The following is an 18,563-nucleotide window of genomic DNA, read 5'->3' on the forward strand; positions in this document are numbered from 1 at the left end:
CGTAATAACTCCACTAAAGGCGATCCTATTACCGGAATGGCGTCAGGTACACCTGTCACAATTTTGACTGCCCAATAGCCAATTTGATCCCAAGGCAAAGAATAACCAGTTACACCAAATGATGCAGTCAAAACAGCCAAAACCACACCTGTCACCCAAGTTAATTCACGGGGTTTTTTAAATCCCCCTGTGAGATACACACGAAATACATGCAGGATCATCATTAAAACCATCATACTTGCTGACCATCGATGAACTGATCGGATTAACCAACCAAAGTTGGCCTCGGTCATTATGTATTGAACCGAGGAAAAAGCCTCTGTAACGGTTGGTCGGTAGTAAAAAGTCATAGCAAAACCGGTAGCGACTTGTACTAGAAAACAAGTAAGTGTAATTCCCCCTAAACAATAAAATATGTTGACATGGGGAGGAACATATTTACTAGTTATATCATCCGCAATTGCCTGAATCTCAAGACGTTCCTCAAACCAATCATATACTTTATTGAGATAGGTAACTAACCCACGCCCCCCTCTAAGAGCCGTATATGAAAATTTCATCTCGTACGGCTCAAGCAGAAACACACAAATTTTCAACGAATATTAGAAAAAAGGTTCAAAACTTCATCAGCCACTGAATCGGGTCGATTTGCCTTGAAGATAGCAAATAAAAAAAATCCGGAATATCTTCTTTGTGATGATAATGCCAAAAAATCTCAAGTTGGCGCGTCTTTCTTTCTTCCTTTCCCTTATGTTGGTCATTAGAGGCTTCTTGACTTTTCTCTTCCCTATTTTGGATTTTTTTTTATGCGTAATATAGAAATTATCTTGTTGTGATCCTATGAATCAGTTCAATTAAAACCTTAGATTCATACTAGAGCCACGATGATTTAGTCTCAAGCTAAACAAAAGGCAAGGGTTCTTCGAATAAGAACCGCTTGATAATCATTTATTGAAATTGAATCAGTGTAATGACTCGACAAAATCGATAGAAAAAAAGTTGTCTTTTGGGCAAACAAAATTGTAAGGAAGAAAATTTCTTTTTTATTTTTATTTAAGAACTACTTGAATTTTTCAGTCTGGTTGCGAGGTCTTAATAGTGAGTATGAATCATAGTTCCATTTTTTTTGATCCACTCTATCTATTTCGTGTTCCAGATACTAGAATAAATAATATCTGACGAATTAGAATCATCTTGATAGAGATAACAGGCCCTTTCTATGTATTATCAATAGGATCAATTCTAACAAGTCACACACTCATATTCCAGAGATACCGAAACAAAAAAATTCCGCGGTCGAACTACCATAATATCTAGAAATGTAGAGCTTAAACTAGAAAGGCTTTTTTGGATGGAAAAACTCTGACTTCCTAGTTTTAGTTAGTAGAAACCTAATTGGTTAAAATTCCATCCAGTAAAATGGAAGAATTATAAATTTCTAAAATGATAGATAGGAATATAGCGAATAAAGCCATTGCGACCCCCATAAAAGGAGTAGTCCCCCAACCCGGGGCGACTTTCCCATATTCCGAATTCAAGGGTTTCAGTAAACTACCTGCACCAGTTCGTTTTGGCCTAGGTTTAGAACTATCTTCAACGGTTTGTGTAGCCATAAATTATATTTAATCATTGGTGTTGACTTTGTATACTATTCCGTTGTAGTTGTAAATACACGATCTTTTCGTAGATCCATTGTAATCTTGAAATTCTATAAAAATGGAAACAGCAACTTTAGTCGCCATCTCCATATCTGGTTTACTTGTAAGCTTTACTGGGTATGCCTTATATACCGCGTTTGGGCAACCCTCTCAACAATTAAGAGATCCATTCGAAGAACACGGAGACTAATTTAAGTAAGAAGTCCCCCTATCTGGGAGACTTCTTACTTAAATGAAATTATTTTATTCTTTTAGTTGGAGTTGGTGGAACCTTAGGTGGTTCTCGGAAGAAGATAGCGAAAAAAATTATCCCTAAAGTCGAAACTAAAAGGAACGTATAAACCAATGCTTCCATAGATTCGATCGTGGTTTATTTACAATTATAACTTCCACACCTATTCATTTGTCATTTGGGAGAATTTCCCATATAAAGAAAGAAAAAGAGTCAAAGAAAGGATGGGAGATGTCAAATCAAAAAAGAGAGGTGAAAGATACCATAACAATGTGTATCAGACTGCCTGTTTCTTTGTAGTTGGATCTCCCACTTTTTGGAATGTTCCAAATTCCACTTGAGCATCCAAATCTGGATCAATACCAGCAAAAACATCTCGGAACAATGTTCTAGCGCCATGCCAAATGTGTCCGAAAAAGAAGAGCAAAGCAAAGGTAGCATGACCAAAAGTGAACCAACCCCTTGGACTGCTGCGAAAAACACCATCGGATTTCAAAGTAGCCCGGTCTAATTCAAAAATTTCCCCTAATTGAGAACGCCTCGCATATTTTTTTACAGTAGCAGGATCAGAATAATTTACTCCATTAAGTTCGCCACCATAGAACTCCACCGTTACGCCTACTTGTTCAACACTATATTTGGATTCTGCTCTTCTAAAAGGAACGTCCGCTCTAACAATTCCCTCCTCATCTACCAAAACAACCGGAAATGTTTCAAAAAAAGTAGGCATACGGCGTACAAAAAGCTCACGTCCTTCTTTATCTCTAAAGACGGGATGTCCTAACCATCCAACAGCTATTCCATCCCCATTGTCCATTGAGCCCGCTCTGAATAATCCCCCTTTTGCCGGATTATTACCAATATAATCATAAAAGGCTAATTTTTCGGGAATTTTAGACCAAGCTTCTGATAAACTAAGATTTTCGGCTAAACCATTGCTAACTCTTCGATATATTTCTTGCTGAAAGTATCCCTGATCCCACTGATAACGAGTAGGCCCAAATAATTCGATTGGGGTCGTTGCTGACCCATACCACATAGTTCCAGCAACTACGAAAGCTGCAAAAAAAACAGCAGCGATACTACTGGAAAGTACAGTTTCAATATTGCCCATACGTAATCCTTTATATAGACGTTGAGGCGGACGGACACTAAGATGGAATAAGCCCGCTAATATACCCAATGTACCCGCAGCAATATGATGAGAAGCTATTCCCCCCGGAACAAAAGGATCAAAACCTTCTGCACCCCACGCTGGATTTACAGCTTGTACTTTTCCAGTTAGTCCATAAGGATCGGATACCCATATCCCAGGACCATACAAACCCGTTACATGAAATGCCCCAAAGCCAAAGCAAGCCACCCCTGCAAGAAATAAATGAATTCCAAAGATCTTGGGCAAATCCAAAGAGGGTTTTCCCGTCCGCTCATCAGAGAATATTTCTAGGTCCCAATATACCCAATGCCAGATCGCTGCCAAGAAACACAAGCCAGAAAACACAATATGCGTAGCTGCCACACCTTCATAACTCCAAATACCCGGATTTGTTACAGTTCCTCCTGAAATACTCCAACCACCCCACGAATCCGTTATTCCTAAACGAGTCATGAAGGGAATTACGAACATACCTTGTCTCCACATTGGATCCAGAACAGGATCAGAGGGATCAAAAACTGCTAATTCGTATAAAGCCATTGAGCCAGCCCAACCAGAAACTAGAGCTGTGTGCATTATATGCACCGCAAGCAATCGACCCGGATCATTCAATACGACAGTATGAACACGATACCAAGGCAAACCCATGGAAATACCCCTTTAGCAAAGAAAAATAGACACGATGTCGCTTTATTTTATCGCATTGAAAAAGATTATCCATTGTACCTAACCCTTCTAGGGGATTCTGTGTCAGAAAGCGCGAATATTTATTTCATTCCATTAAAAATAAGAAGCCAATTCTGTTCATAAGAAGAAAGAGAAGCAGATCTATTCTATACTCGATAAGTGCCAATATGCAATGGGTAACTTGGCCAATTTGGAAAAAACGAAGAATAGATCGCTACCCCTCTTTGTTTAGCATTCGAATCACCCATTCCTTTTTCTTTATTCAATCTGTCTTACCTTTCTTATATGTATAACCTTTCCATCTATGTATTAATAGAATCTATAGTATTCATATAGAATAGAATAAGAATAAAATAGAATAGAATAAGAATAAAAATTAAGACAATAAACTGCAGATTCTTTCTTTCTGTTCCATTCTTACGTTTCCATATTAAAGTGTTTCTTACTTAAATTTAATAATATTAATCTAATATGCCCATTGGTGTTCCAAAAGTACCTTACCGGATTCCTGGAGATGAAGAAGCGACTTGGGTTGACTTATACAATGTTATGTATCGAGAAAGGACACTTTTTTTAGGTCAAGAGATTCGTTGCGAGATCACGAATCATATTACAGGTCTCATGGTATATCTGAGTATAGAAGATGGAATTAGTGATATTTTTTTGTTTATAAACTCCCCAGGCGGTTGGCTAATCTCAGGAATGGCTATTTTTGATACGATGCAAACGGTGACACCAGATATATATACAATATGCCTCGGAATAGCCGCGTCCATGGCGTCCTTCATTCTGCTTGGAGGAGAACCCGCCAAGCGTATAGCATTCCCTCACGCGAGGATTATGCTTCACCAACCTGCTAGTGCTTATTATCGGGCAAGGACACCAGAATTTTTACTAGAAGTAGAAGAGTTACACAAAGTTCGCGAAATGATCACAAGGGTTTATGCACTAAGAACAGGCAAGCCTTTTTGGGTTGTATCCGAAGACATGGAAAGGGATGTTTTTATGTCAGCAGACGAAGCCAAAGCTTATGGACTTGTCGATATTGTAGGGGATGAAATGATTGACAAGCACTGCGATACTGATCCAGTGTGGTTTCCGGAAATGTTTAAGGATTGGTAGTGTCCGGATTTCTTGTAAAGTTATTTCACAGCTAAATTCGTGTTTTCCTCGATTTAATAGAAAATAGAAAGACTTCATGATGAGCAATCATCAGGTTAAGATGGATCTAAACCAATCCATTTTTTTCTATATACATACAACATGCCAACGGTTAAACAACTTATTAGAAACGCAAGACAGCCAATACGAAATGCTAGAAAAACGGCTGCGCTTAAAGGATGCCCTCAGCGTCGAGGAACATGTGCTAGGGTGTATGTGCGACTCGTTCAGATCATGACTTCAAACAAATATAAAAAAAATTTGAAGTATCCCTGATTAGTACCAATGAATAGGATATAGCTTCTCTATCCTAGATTTCTATGGTATATGGAATTTCTGGTTTCCTTTGGTGCAAATCGAATTATCTAAATTTGGAAATAAGAAGCAATTCTCCCATTGGTAGCAAATGGTTATCCATTAAGCGGAGGAAATAGTAATAAAAAGAAAAAGGCTTATGCTCTTTTATCTTATAAAGAACGGACTAACAGGGTCAGCTACTTAGCCAACTTTCATAATTAAATACCGTCACTGTATGGATAACTCTTATTGTGAAAAGAGCTATTTACTCTATAATGGATAGGTAGAGCCAAAGAATGTGAACTATACAAGTTCGTAATACTTTTTGATGAAAGAAAGGGCTCCGGTGTATAGAGAGGGCCTCACCGTTTAAAAGGGAACCATAGAAACGATGGAACCCACTATTTTTTTTAGTATTATTTAGAATGAATTTGTTATTTCGTATAGAAATAACTGAACGGAGTGGAATAAAAAATCGTGGTTGGGAAGGTTACTATAGCAAAAGCCATTGGAATTAATATTTTATATATCGGAATAATTAGTTTTGTTATTAATGAGAAAAAGGGTGGCTAAAAGAAGAGAAATCATTAGTTATTCATTAAGGTTAATTTGATTCAATGACCAGAGTTCCGCGAGGATATATAGCCCGGAGACGACGAACAAAAATGCGTTCATTTGCCTCAAACTTTAGAGGGGCTCATTTAAGACTTAATCGAATGATTACCCAACAAGTAAAAAGAGCTTTTGTTTCCTCTCATCGAGATAGAGGTAGGCAAAAGAGGGATTTTCGTCGTTTGTGGATCACTCGGATAAACGCAGCAACGCGGGTATATAAAGTATTCGATAGTTATAGTAAATTAATACACAACCTGTACAAGAAGAAATTGATTCTTAATCGTAAAATGCTTGCACAAGTAGCTGTATCAAATCCAAATAATCTTTACACGATTTCCAATAAAATAAAGATCATCAATTAAAGGTATAAATAAAGTAATATACTGGAATAATAAAAGATGAATTCCCGGAGAGGGAACTCCGGGAAGATACAATAAATTAAGATTAAGTGGTAGGAATCGACGAGCTGGATTACTTTCTTTATAATATATATAGGTCTGGCCCTTGCGAATTCGAATAAAACATCAACAATCGGAACTTAAGTTCCGGTTGTTGTTTCTTAAATTTTGGTTGTAGTTTCTTAAGTTTCGATTGGAATTGTACTTTTGCGTTAATTGAGGAATATGTCTATTTTTTCTGGGTCTAGAACCTGTAATTATTGAAATTGACTGGGCTTGAAATTGTTTTTCGTTCTCATAGTTACGAAACGGTAAAAAAGATAAAATACGAGCCTGTTTTATAGCAAGAGTAATTAATCGTTGTTGTTTCAAGGTTAATCTATTTATTCGTCTCGATAATATTTTTCCTTGTTCACTAATAAATCTATTAATTAAACTCATGTTTCTATAATCAATTCGATCTCCCGGGCCAATCCGGGGACGCCTACGAAAAGGTTGTTTAGATTTACGAAAAGGTTGTTTGAATTTACGAAAAGTTTGCTTGGATTTACGAAAGGGTTGCTTGGATTTATTAAAAGTTTGCTTGGATTTACTAAAGGGTTGCTTAGATTTAAGAAAAGGTTGTTTAGATGTATACATGATTTATTCCTTATTTAATTTAAAATTGGAAAATGCACTTCTTTATTTTATTAATTTAGGATCCAGAAGAAGTAGTTTTTCTTTGATCCATATCTTATTTGATTCATATTTATAGTATATGAATACCCTCTATACATATGAAATAATATCGACCGGAAATCAGATGAGTTGATTTGTATTTTGTATTCTATACTATGTTTTATTTATATATAAAATATGAAGTTCTTACTCTTTCTGTTGTTTGGAAAGATCGAATACACGATGTTCCTATTTCTTTATTTCGTGATGAGTCGTATGCTTGCGACAATAACGACAAAATTTTTTGAATTCTAATTGTCCGGGTGTATTGTGGCGATTCTTTTGAGTACTATATCTAGAAATCCCCGTCGATTCCTCATTGGCACCTTTTCGAACACAACTGATGCATTCCAAAATAACTCTGATTCTAACATCTTTTCCCTTGGCCATGAACCTCCTTTTCCTTTTGGATTGACTTAATTTAATTCTTCTACTTATTCTTTTATTCTTCTATTTTGAATCCGAAGAAGAAGAATAAAATTCATTAGAATAATTTTTTTTTATTCTTAAATTAAGTAATAAAAAATAGAGAAATAATTAAAGAATACAATCCTTGTCGAATTAGCAAAGATTTTGGTTCGAAATCCTTTCATTTAATTAGTCAGCCCCGCCTTTTTCTATGCTCTGATTTCTGAGGCCTGATTTAGCTTGGGTACCCCTTTAAATTGAATTTCTATTTTTAAAAATAGGGTTTACCAAATTTTTAATGACTCTGAGGTTCAACCCAATCCATCTTTTCTTTCTTTTTCCTTCCGATACTAAAAAAAGATTGAAAAGGATAAGATAAAATTTTGTCATATCACGAAGAAATCTATCCCTCCCATAGCAATAACTAGAATTAAAAAAAAGGGAATGACAAAGCATCCGGGAATAAACGATTAATTTCTATCAATAAACCTGCTAAAGCACCAAACCATAGAGTACTTAGCACGGGTGCTACAGAGAGATATGTTTTTATATCCCGCATTGAAAATCCTCCTTCCTTGTTGGAATACATATATGATCATAAACTTATGCTATATATAAACTGAACCATAATCGACGAAATTTTCCGAAATTGTCCTATCCCTAAAAAATAAAAAGATGACCCCTTCTTCCTATATATTATCAAGGAAAAGTAATCTTTCTTTTATAGGCGAAATTCTATTGGATTTTAGCTGTATATAATTCCTTAATTATATGAGACCAAAAAGAAGAAATGACACGAGGGTTCTATATATAGATAGAGAAAGAATAAGAAAATTATGATGTGGAAAAGAAGACAGGAATTGTGTACAATGGCATTGCACAACAATTTAATTTGGAAAAGGGATGTAGCGCAGCTTGGTAGCGCGTTTGTTTTGGGTACAAAATGTCACAGGTTCAAATCCTGTCATCCCTACCTATTACTTCTTTCTTCTTTATAGGCAGTAGCAACGAGATCAATTAAAGTAAAGTGGGTATAACTGGAATTTGTGGAGACTATACGTACGTGAGATACATTAGGAATAGAAAAAGATTTTCTTTTTGAATGAATGAAAGCGCTCTTAGTTCAGTTCGGTAGAACGCGGGTCTCCAAAACCCGATGTCGTAGGTTCAAATCCTACAGAGCGTGATTCCATCTATCTTATGTCGAAGCAGAGTAAAATAATTTAACAAAATTGAATTGTAACTCCAATTTGACCTCCTCCAGACCAGAGAGGAGGTCAATAAAAAAAAAAAAATGACTCAATCAAAGATCCAACTGATCCCCACGCCTGTATTGCAAATACGCAGTCACGAATAATCCCGCTAAAGTAATAGGAATTAGGCCTAAGACGATTCCAAATAGAAAAACTTCAATCATTTCGATTTGTTCGGGGGGATAAAAAAAGAGGTACGATCTATCCCTAAATAGTACTCTAAATTATCCACGAATCTCAATGACCAAGAAAAGAATTCCTAATTAGTCTGGAAAAGAGTCGTAGAATATCAGGAATCCCAAAGAAAGATTTTGCTTTTCTGAATTATTATTATTCAGTCAATTCAAATAAGACGTATCTTGTTCAAGCCAATAAATAGAGCTGGGGTTATAGTTAAAGCAGCCAGTAGAAAACCGAAATAACTAGTTAAAGTAAGCATGAAAGAGTTAAATTCCATTTATTTTTTTTTACTACACTACATATGTTGGTAAAGCATTTACCTAAGTTATGGAAAATTCATAATTCATCAGTTATTTTAGATAATACTAAAAAACAAGATAGAGTGAGATACAGAAGTGTAAAAGAAAGTGGATTCATCAGATGATACATGAGTCCCTAATTTCGAATCAAGAGATTTGTTATGGAATTTTTCAATTGAGTAAAGTAATAATATTAAGAACTAGATCATATAACCCCATTGAATGAAAAAATGAAATTGGATTTTCAGGGAAATTTCGGAATAAGAGATAAATAAACAATTGAATTTGAAAAAAAAACTTCTTTCTATTTTGGATAATTTCTTTTTCAATAGGACCCTCTTTTTGGACTGAACGATCGAATATTCCCCTATTCCTTCTTATTTTAATTTTAACTGATTGTATTCTATATGGAATAAGAGGAGAAGAAAAGCATTCCACGACCTCCCGAGGGTCTGTTAAAAAAAAAAGAAAGCTCTTCCTTGAATTTACTTTATTTTTATTCCTTTTTCGAACTCCAACCAAAGTAGATTCGAAGACGAGTCACTTCAATTATCCTTTTAAGTTCTATTCTATCTTCTGTCTTTCCCTATTTCATCTCGTAAAGTTCCACGCTCGCAGTTTGGTCAAGAAAGTTAGACCTAATCCAACAAACAAGACAAGGATTAATTACGAATTATGAAAGGATAAATTTCACATATATATACTTGTCCTTGTATTGTGTCAGTATGAGAATATCCTTCCTAAATTATTTATCCAAACCTATTGATCATTAACTTAGATTTTCCCAAGATTTTGGCTGCTATTCCGAATTACTCTATTATTCCGAAGCCAAGGAAAATAAATAGAACCTACAAAAAAGGGGTTTTCTATTGACGCCTTGAATAACATATAGCTTACCTATAGACAAAAAAAAGTAATTATGTTTCGGAACCAGGCAAAACCAGATTGCTGTGCCATAGGAAGGATAGCTATACTAATTCGGTATACTCAAAATACACCTTTGGTACAAAATTGACAATCTCACAAGGATGAAATATCAGTAATTTTCTATTTACTGGTTGATCCCATCTTTTACGGAATCAATTCCTTTTTTGAATGTACAAAAATTTTGGGAGTTCAGCATGTCTGGAAGCACGGGAGAACGTTCTTTTGCTGATATTATTACCAGTATTCGATACTGGGTTATTCATAGCATTACTATACCTTCCCTATTCATTGCGGGTTGGTTATTTGTCAGTACGGGTTTAGCTTATGACGTGTTTGGAAGTCCTAGGCCAAACGAATATTTCACGGAAAGCCGACAAGGAATTCCGTTAATAACCGACCGTTTTGATTCTTTAGAACAACTCGATGAATTTAGTAGATCCTTTTAGGAGGCCCTCAATGACCATAGATCGAACCTATCCTATTTTTACAGTGCGATGGCTGGCTATTCACGGACTAGCTGTACCTACTGTTTTTTTCTTGGGATCAATATCAGCAATGCAGTTCATCCAACGATAAACCAAATTCCAACTATAGAACTATGACACAATCAAACCCGAATGAACAAAATGTTGAATTGAATCGTACCAGTCTATACTGGGGTTTATTACTCATTTTTGTACTTGCTGTTTTATTTTCCAATTACTTCTTCAATTGAGAGAAAGAAAGAGACTAATAAGAATTCTCTTATCCCATTTGGAAAGATACCATCCTTATAACTACCCATGACTGTTTTTGTCTCTAGCATGACCAATTGATAAAATGTGGAGGAAAGTAGGGGAAATGGCCGATACTACTGGAAGAATTCCTCTTTGGCTGATAGGTACTGTAGCTGGTATTCCTGTGATTGGTTTAGTAGGTGTTTTCTTTTATGGTTCATATTCTGGATTGGGTTCATCTCTATAGTAATCGGAGGGACCAGATTGTAAACATGAAAAAGTAGGAGCTTAGCGGGTCCTTACCCCCTTTATCTGATTAGAGCGGAAAGGACCCGCGGAATTTTTACTCTTATAACGCGAATTGAATCTATTCGATTCACTCTTATGAAGCAACAAGAAAAAGAGATCACTCGAGGATCCAATATCTTATTCCACAAAGGAAGTATCCTGAAAATCCTTGATTTAGTTTCGAGTAATAAACTAATAAAACCTTAATCAAAACTATTCAACTAGCCTAAAAATAAAAAAAAAACCTTCAATGGAAGAGTTTACTTTTTTTTGCAAAATTTCTGTAAGTTTGAAGTTAAACTTAATTAAACAAGCCAAGCAATTCTATTTGCTTACAATCACAAGAAATTTGTCCCCCGCCATATTTTCTTCCCCTCTGTTTGTCCACTACCTCGGCTAAACCTAAGCAAAAGAAAAAGAGGCCCAAGAGACAGACCCGAATAAAGAAGAAATAGTAAAGTAATCTTTGACGAATTAGGAAGAAAAAGGATTCTTATTTTGATACAAGAAGAATCGGCACAAGAAAAAGCCTTTTTCTTGTGCCGAATAGACGATTAAGAAGACCTGCAATCCCTCGAAAGAAATTTAAATTTTATTGTTCTCGCCTTTGCCTTGGATTCTCTTCTTTTGCATGAGATATAAATAAGGAATTCCAGACATCTCGTAAACAAAAAAAAGTCTAAACAAAAAAAGGATTTCCAAAAAAGATCATAGATAATTCTAGCAATTGCCAATAAATCGAGGCTTTTTACCAACTTGATGGTAAGAAATTCCGGGACCTAGAAATTCATTTCGTACAATTGAACCTTTTCAAACTGTTTCTTTTTGAGAACCAAAAAAACTTGTGCCAAAATAACGGATGCGAAGAAGAACAAAAGGCCTTGGACACGTAATGGATCCTGAAGCACGATTTCTGCGTCCCCCTGACCAAAACCTCCCACATTAGGATTGCTTGTTAATGGTTGATCAATCTTGATGGATTCCCCCTCTGAAACAAGAAGTTCTGGTCCGGGAGGTATAATATCAATCACTTGGCGTCCATCTGATGCATCAACTATGGATATTTCATACCCCCCTTTTTCTTTACGTAGTATTTTTCTTACTATACCTGTTGACGTAGCATTATAGACTGTATTGTTACTCTTGCTACCATCAGGATAGATCTGTCCTCTTCCTCGGTTTCCCCCTACATATATAGGATATTTTAAGAAATGAGCATCTTTCTTCGTAGCAGGATCAGGGGAAAGAATGGGAAAGACAATTTCACTATATTTCTTACCGGGAACAGGGCCTATCACAAGAATATTTTTTTTATCGGGACGATAACTCTGAAAAGCAAGATTTCCTATCTTTTCTTTTAACTCAGGGGAAATACGGTCGGGCGGCGCTAATTCAAATCCCTCGGGCAAAATAAGAACAGCACCTACATTCAACCCTCCCTTTTTTCCATTAGCAAGAACTTGTTTCAATTGCATATCATAAGGAATTCGAAGAACTGCTTCAAATACAGTATCGGGAAGCACAGCTTGGGGAACTTCAATATCGACGGGCTTGCTAGCTAAATGGCAATTGGCACATACAATTCGCCCAGTTGCTTCTCGTGGGTTTTCATAACCCTGCTGCGCAAAAATGGGATATGCATTTGAAATAGATGTCCGAGTTATTACGTATATCATGATCGATACAGAAATCGATCGAGTTATCTGTTCCTTTACCCAAGAAAAAGTATTTCTATTTTCCATGTCCAATCACAGATCCCAGAATTTCTACAATAAATTAGATAGGTAGCTAAGCTAATCTAGTTCCCTATACACGAATTTGTTGGCATTCTACTGCAACAGTTGTACTGCAATGATGAATACCTTAAAGCAGGTATAAATAGAAAGAATTTTGGTAAAATGGAAAAGGGCTTTCTTTCTAAAGAAAGATGCTAATTTGATTAATATTAATATCGGGAGATCAAATGAATTTATGCTTCACTAATTGAATGATAAATGACTACAAGCGAAGGAGATAGACGGTTTAAACAAAAAAAGACCCAAAATTTCAAACATGTATCTAGAATTACTGGAAAACTACAAACAAAAATAGTGAAAATAAGCTCATTAGGAGCCCATCCAAAATCGTTATAGACCCAACGAATTACTAGTTCCCAACCACGGGTGGAGTGAAATCCAACAAAAAAATCAGTAACTAAAAGAATAAAAAAAGCTTTTATTGAGTCATTTAAATTATAGAAGAATTCCTGAACCCAAGAATTCAAAATGACAAGTTCCTCTTTACCCAGAAAAAAAGAACCACTTAGAATAGCCAAACAGATTATATTTGTCGAGAAATGCAAAATGATATGGAGATGATCCTCATTATTTATTTTGACCCATTGTATTATTTCCTTGTGTATTCCTGTAGGAGGTTTTTGTACATGTGTCTTTAGTTTCCCTTTTATCATCTCGTCCAAGAGAGAAAGTTCTTCTAATTCTATGAATCTTTCTAGAATCCTTTTCTCTTGAATATCAGTTAAGAGAGTTTCGGATTGCCTGGTATTCCACCAATTCTTAATCCAAAGTTCCAGACATTTGTTAAATGAGGAAGAGACCCCCCAAGGCAAAAGTACGATAAATACAAGATATAGTAAAGAAGGCAATGCTTTCTTTTTTTTCATTTTTGATCTGTAAATGGAGTTGTTAATGAATATGCTTCATTCGCTGACTCTATTCCATTCCCTGACTCTATATGATGATATTTCTATTTCATGATATTTCTATTTCTTTGAAGCAAAAACTCTATAGGTTTGATACCCTGTATCTATTCTTCTTTTTTGTATATTAGTGGAATTTCAGTGCATTGGGTTCTTTCTTAGATCTAGATGGAATGAAATAGTGAAATAGAATAAAAAAAGCCCTTTCGGGTGAAAATGGAAGAGAAGAATAGTATGCAATATATCTAACTTCGACAAAAAAAATTTAAAATAATTTTATCTTATCCTCGTTTGTTCCTTCCTTTAGATAAATACTTAAAAATCCCCTTACAATAACAAATCCAATTTCGAAGGGACTTCCTCCCCATGTTGAGAAAACTTTTCTTCTTCCAATTTATCTTTTCTTCATTCAATTCAGTTCAAAAAAGATACCTCAAAATACTTCAATTGGTACGCGCAAGAAATAGGCCAATTCGGCAGCTTTTTGTTCAATTTCTCGTGGAGTAAAAAACTTATCATCAGTACGAGTCAAGGGAATGATCCCCTGGCCCCGGATTTCCATATAAAGAATACGACGAGGATAAAGACCCTCTTTAACCTGAATTCTAATTGATTGGATATCCCGCATAAGGAATCGAAGGAAGACGCGACGTTTTATTCCAGGGAATCCCCAACGAAAAATGCAAACTATTCCCTCTTTTCTATCGAATCGGTCATAACCACTACCTACATTCCACAAAATAGTACACCACAGGTAGGAGCTAATGAATAGGCCTGCGATTCCGTAGAAAGACATCACGACCCCCTGCGGAAAAAAAAGAATTTCTTGAGATGGAAGTATAGATATAATTCTTACCAAGATAACTGGAAGTCCCAACCAATAAGAATCCTAGTGAACCTAGAAAAAGAATACAGGCCCAGAAAAAATTACTCCTTTTTCGAGAACCTTTTAGAAGTTCTACCCATATGTGTTCTGATCGCCAATTCATATTAGATATACTAAATCCAGCAGCGGTCGATTGAAATTGAGAGAATAAGCTAAATAATTTTGCCTTTACTTTTTTTGATTCTGAAATCGCCTTCAGCAACTAGTACTCCTGTGAAATAATAGGTTAGATACATTGACTTTCTATTCAAAAAATATTCGTTGATTCAATTAAAATAAATAAAAAAAAACTCGCTATACCAAGCTCTGCATATTCATGCATTTATGCTCGTAGCCTATATCTGCATCCATAGCCGTTTTTCATTTGTGTGTAGAAAGTGTGTGTAGAAAAAGTCACATACCCTACCATATTATATTACTTACACTAAAAAATACTAGACAATCTTTTTTTTTTGCACATAAAGAAATAAAGAAGTCATTGCAATTGCCGGAAATACTAAGCCTACTAAAGGCACGAAAATAGAAGGTAAGTTTAAATCCGTCATGGAATAGGTGTCTCAATTCAAATTTACTATTTCTATCTAGTCGAAAAATATCTTAAGATTCTTATGATATAATTAAGTATATCTATTATAAGGAATATTGACTATTGTATTTTTTTAGTTTGCAAAATATTCTGTAAAAAAAATGATAAGGATAATAAGAAAATTCCAAAAAAGGAGAACTAATTAAAAAGATTTTTTTTATTTTCCCATCCTCATGGCCTTTCTATCTTTCTAATCTAATTTGAAATTGGATTCAAAAGAAAGCGACTAGAATTTACTTCCTGCATACATACTTCTCTAGAAGCGCATACAATAATGCGTGGTAAAGGCAGAAAAATAGTATATTCAATCAAAATCAAAGGGCAAATTATCTTACCTACTATAGATCCCCTACTACCCTCTTAAGATCCCCTACTACCCTCTTAAGATCCCCCCTACTACCCTCTTAGACTTTTAAAGGCGATATACCACCCAAAGAAAGGGTATGAAAATGCCGGGTGGTGTTAGCTTTTCGACGAAGACCCGTCCTGTGCCGCGAAGTCCTGTTAGTAAGACCCCGCGCAATAATGGATTATAGAAGAATAGTATTCAAAATACTGCTCTGGACGCATATAGTAGCATTGCGATTCCTAATCTTTTTTATTTATGAATATGAACAGAAAAAATTCATTGTATCGTTGGGTCGGAGCGGAGGTTTGGTCCAGAAAAATTAGGAACAAAACGTCTACTCTACCACACTGAAGTCTATAGCGCTGTATTTCCACGAAAGTATAATTCTTACCATCAGGATACGCTCCTTTCAACGTCTCTCCGATGGGTCCAGGTTCTATGTCCAATCCCAAATCAAGGATTTCTCGCTCTTGATCGGAGTCATAAACTAAAACTACCTTTTTATCCTTTTTATTAAGGTTATAGAAAACTTCCTTATCTAGTTCTAGCATGTTGACTCACGATTACGCCTGTTAAAAGTTTCAAACGTCCTCTTTTTTGAAATTGAAAGAGAGTCTTATAAAAAGGTCTAACTTCCAAACTATGTCTTTTTTCATTCATTCTCCTTTAGTTTTTTTCTCTATCTAGAAGTGGAATAGAATAACCCGGTTGAAGGGTAATGATCATACGTCTGTAATGCATTGTACGGCCCAGAATAGGTCCTATTCTTCTACCTTTTCCAGGTAGTCGATGGCTATTCACAGCTACCACCTTAATCCAAAGAAGAGTTTGAACCAATGCTTTATTTCTGTCTTAGTGAATCCCGATTCGACATTAAAAGTATATTGATTCTTTCCCAATAAACGAAGACTTTTTTCTGTAAATACTGCGTATTTGATTCCATTATCATATGATACTACTATATTTTATTATTTTCTTTTTATTTCTTTATTGTATTATACCTTAATATATATATATATTCTAGATATATAGAATAGACGAATCTCGATTTGTCAAGTCTCATGATCATATCATGATCTATTTTTATTCGGCTCAATCTTTTTTATAAAAAAAAAGATTGAGCCGAGTTTAATTGCAATCAATTAGAAGAATAAAGAAGAATTACTGCATTTCATAACTTATTTTTTTCTCTTTTTATTTCGTTTATTTTTTTTTAGACCTTCTTATCGATAGTATCTACCGGCTCGAACTCGAATTTGATCGCCTTCCATACTTCACAAGCTGCGGCTAGTTCAGGACTCCATTTGCAAGCTGCTCGGATAATTTCATTACCTTCGCGAGCAAGATCACGCCCTTCGTTACGAGCTTGTACACAAGCTTCTAAAGCCACTCGATTAGCTGCTGCACCAGGTGCATTCCCCCAAGGATGTCCTAAAGTTCCTCCACCAAATTGTAATACAGAATCGTCCCCAAAGATTTCGGTCAGAGCTGGCATATGCCAAACATGAATACCACCTGAAGCTACCGGTATAACACCTGGCATGGATACCCAGTCCTGAGTGAAAAAGATACCGCGAGCACGATCTTTTTCAATAAAATCATCGCGCAATAAATCAACAAAACCTAAAGTCATTTCGCGTTCCCCTTCTAACTTACCTACTACTGTACCGGAGTGGATATGATCTCCCCCAGACATACGCAATGCTTTAGCTAATACACGGAAATGCATACCATGATTTTTCTGTCTATCAATAACTGCATGCATTGCACGGTGAATGTGAAGAAGTAAGCCATTGTCGCGGCAATAGTGAGCCAAAGTAGTATTTGCGGTGAATCCCCCGGTTAAGTAGTCATGCATTACAATAGGAACCCCTAATTCTCTCGCAAATACAGCTCTCTTAATCATTTCTTCACATGTACCCGCAGTCGCATTCAAGTAATGCCCCTTGATTTCACCGGTTTCGGCCTGTGATTTATAAATAGCTTCGGCACAAAAGACAAAACGGTCTCTCCAGCGCATAAATGGTTGTGAGTTTACGTTTTCATCATCTTTGGTAAAATCAAGTCCACCACGTAGACACTCATAACACGCTCTACCATAATTTTTTGCGGATAATCCCAATTTTGGTTTAATAGTACATCCCAATAAAGGACGGCCATACTTGTTCAACTTATCTCTTTCAACTTGGATACCATGAGGCGGGCCTTGGAAAGTTTTTGAATAAGTAGGGGGAATTCGTAGATCCTCCAAACGTAGAGCACGTAGGGCTTTGAACCCAAATACGTTACCCACAATGGAAGTAAACATGTTAGTAACGGAACCCTCCTCAAATAGGTCTAATGGATAAGCTACATAACAGATCCATTGGCTGTCTTCCCCAGCAACAGGCTCGATGTGATAGCATCGTCCTTTGTAACGATCAAGACTGGTAAGTCCATCAGTCCAAACAGTTGTCCATGTACCAGTAGAAGATTCGGCAGCTACTGCAGCCCCTGCTTCTTCGGGCGGAACCCCAGGCTGAGGACTTACTCGGAATGCTGCCAAGATATCAGTATCCTTAGTTTCATACTCTGGGGTGTAGTAAGTCAATTTATAATCTTTAACACCAGCTTGAAATCCAACACCTGCTTTAGTTTCTGTTTGTGGTGACATAAGTCCCTCCCTACAACTCTTGAATTAAGAATTCTCACAATAACAGGGTCTACTCGATGTTAATTAGGCGTAAATGAAACTTTAGCAAAAATCTCGTAAAACAAAAAGGATATTCAATTAATATAATATCAACTCATTAAAGAAAATTGAGGGCATGCTTAGGTTAATGAATATGTTTCATTCATATATAATGCGTACACCCTGTGTATGTTCTATCCTATAGGAATTCCACTATAGGAATTCGATAGGAATTGAGTTGTTGTTATGGTAAGTTAACACGGTTCGTTATTAAACCATGGATTTGATTTACCAAATCCATCATTATTGTATACTCTTTGATAGGTATAGCGCAACCCAAATTAATCCCTAATCCTTATTTTACAAGTTCTTAATAGGTCT

The 18,563-nt window shown here is 35.9% G+C and overlaps 2 protein-coding genes and 2 non-coding genes across 4 annotated transcripts; 2 read left to right on the forward strand and 2 right to left on the reverse strand.

The window, feature by feature from the left end:
- Positions 1-742: 742 nt before the first annotated feature.
- On the reverse strand, positions 743-6,902 carry LOC123420583 (30S ribosomal protein S18, chloroplastic). The gene has a single exon (XM_045107387.1). It carries the CDS (start codon positions 6,841-6,843, stop codon positions 6,331-6,333), a length of 513 nt encoding a protein of 170 aa, XP_044963322.1. The 5' UTR covers positions 6,844-6,902; the 3' UTR covers positions 743-6,330.
- Positions 6,903-8,228: 1,326 nt separating this feature from the next.
- On the forward strand, positions 8,229-8,302 carry TRNAP-UGG. Its single transcript has one exon. It is a non-coding gene; the product is annotated as a tRNA-Pro (tRNA).
- Positions 8,303-8,441: 139 nt separating this feature from the next.
- Positions 8,442-8,515, forward strand: TRNAW-CCA. The gene has a single exon. It is a non-coding gene; the product is annotated as a tRNA-Trp (tRNA).
- Positions 8,516-16,620: 8,105 nt separating this feature from the next.
- On the reverse strand, positions 16,621-18,476 carry LOC123420587 (ribulose bisphosphate carboxylase large chain). Its single transcript, XM_045107390.1, has one exon. The coding sequence runs from the start codon at positions 18,162-18,164 to the stop codon at positions 16,725-16,727; it is 1,440 nt and encodes a 479-aa protein (XP_044963325.1). The 5' UTR covers positions 18,165-18,476; the 3' UTR covers positions 16,621-16,724.
- Between the last annotated feature and the right edge of the window lie 87 nt (positions 18,477-18,563).

This window comes from Hordeum vulgare, unplaced genomic scaffold (assembly GCF_904849725.1).
Source record: "Hordeum vulgare subsp. vulgare unplaced genomic scaffold, MorexV3_pseudomolecules_assembly, whole genome shotgun sequence".
Taxonomy (NCBI): Eukaryota; Viridiplantae; Streptophyta; class Magnoliopsida; order Poales; family Poaceae; genus Hordeum; species Hordeum vulgare.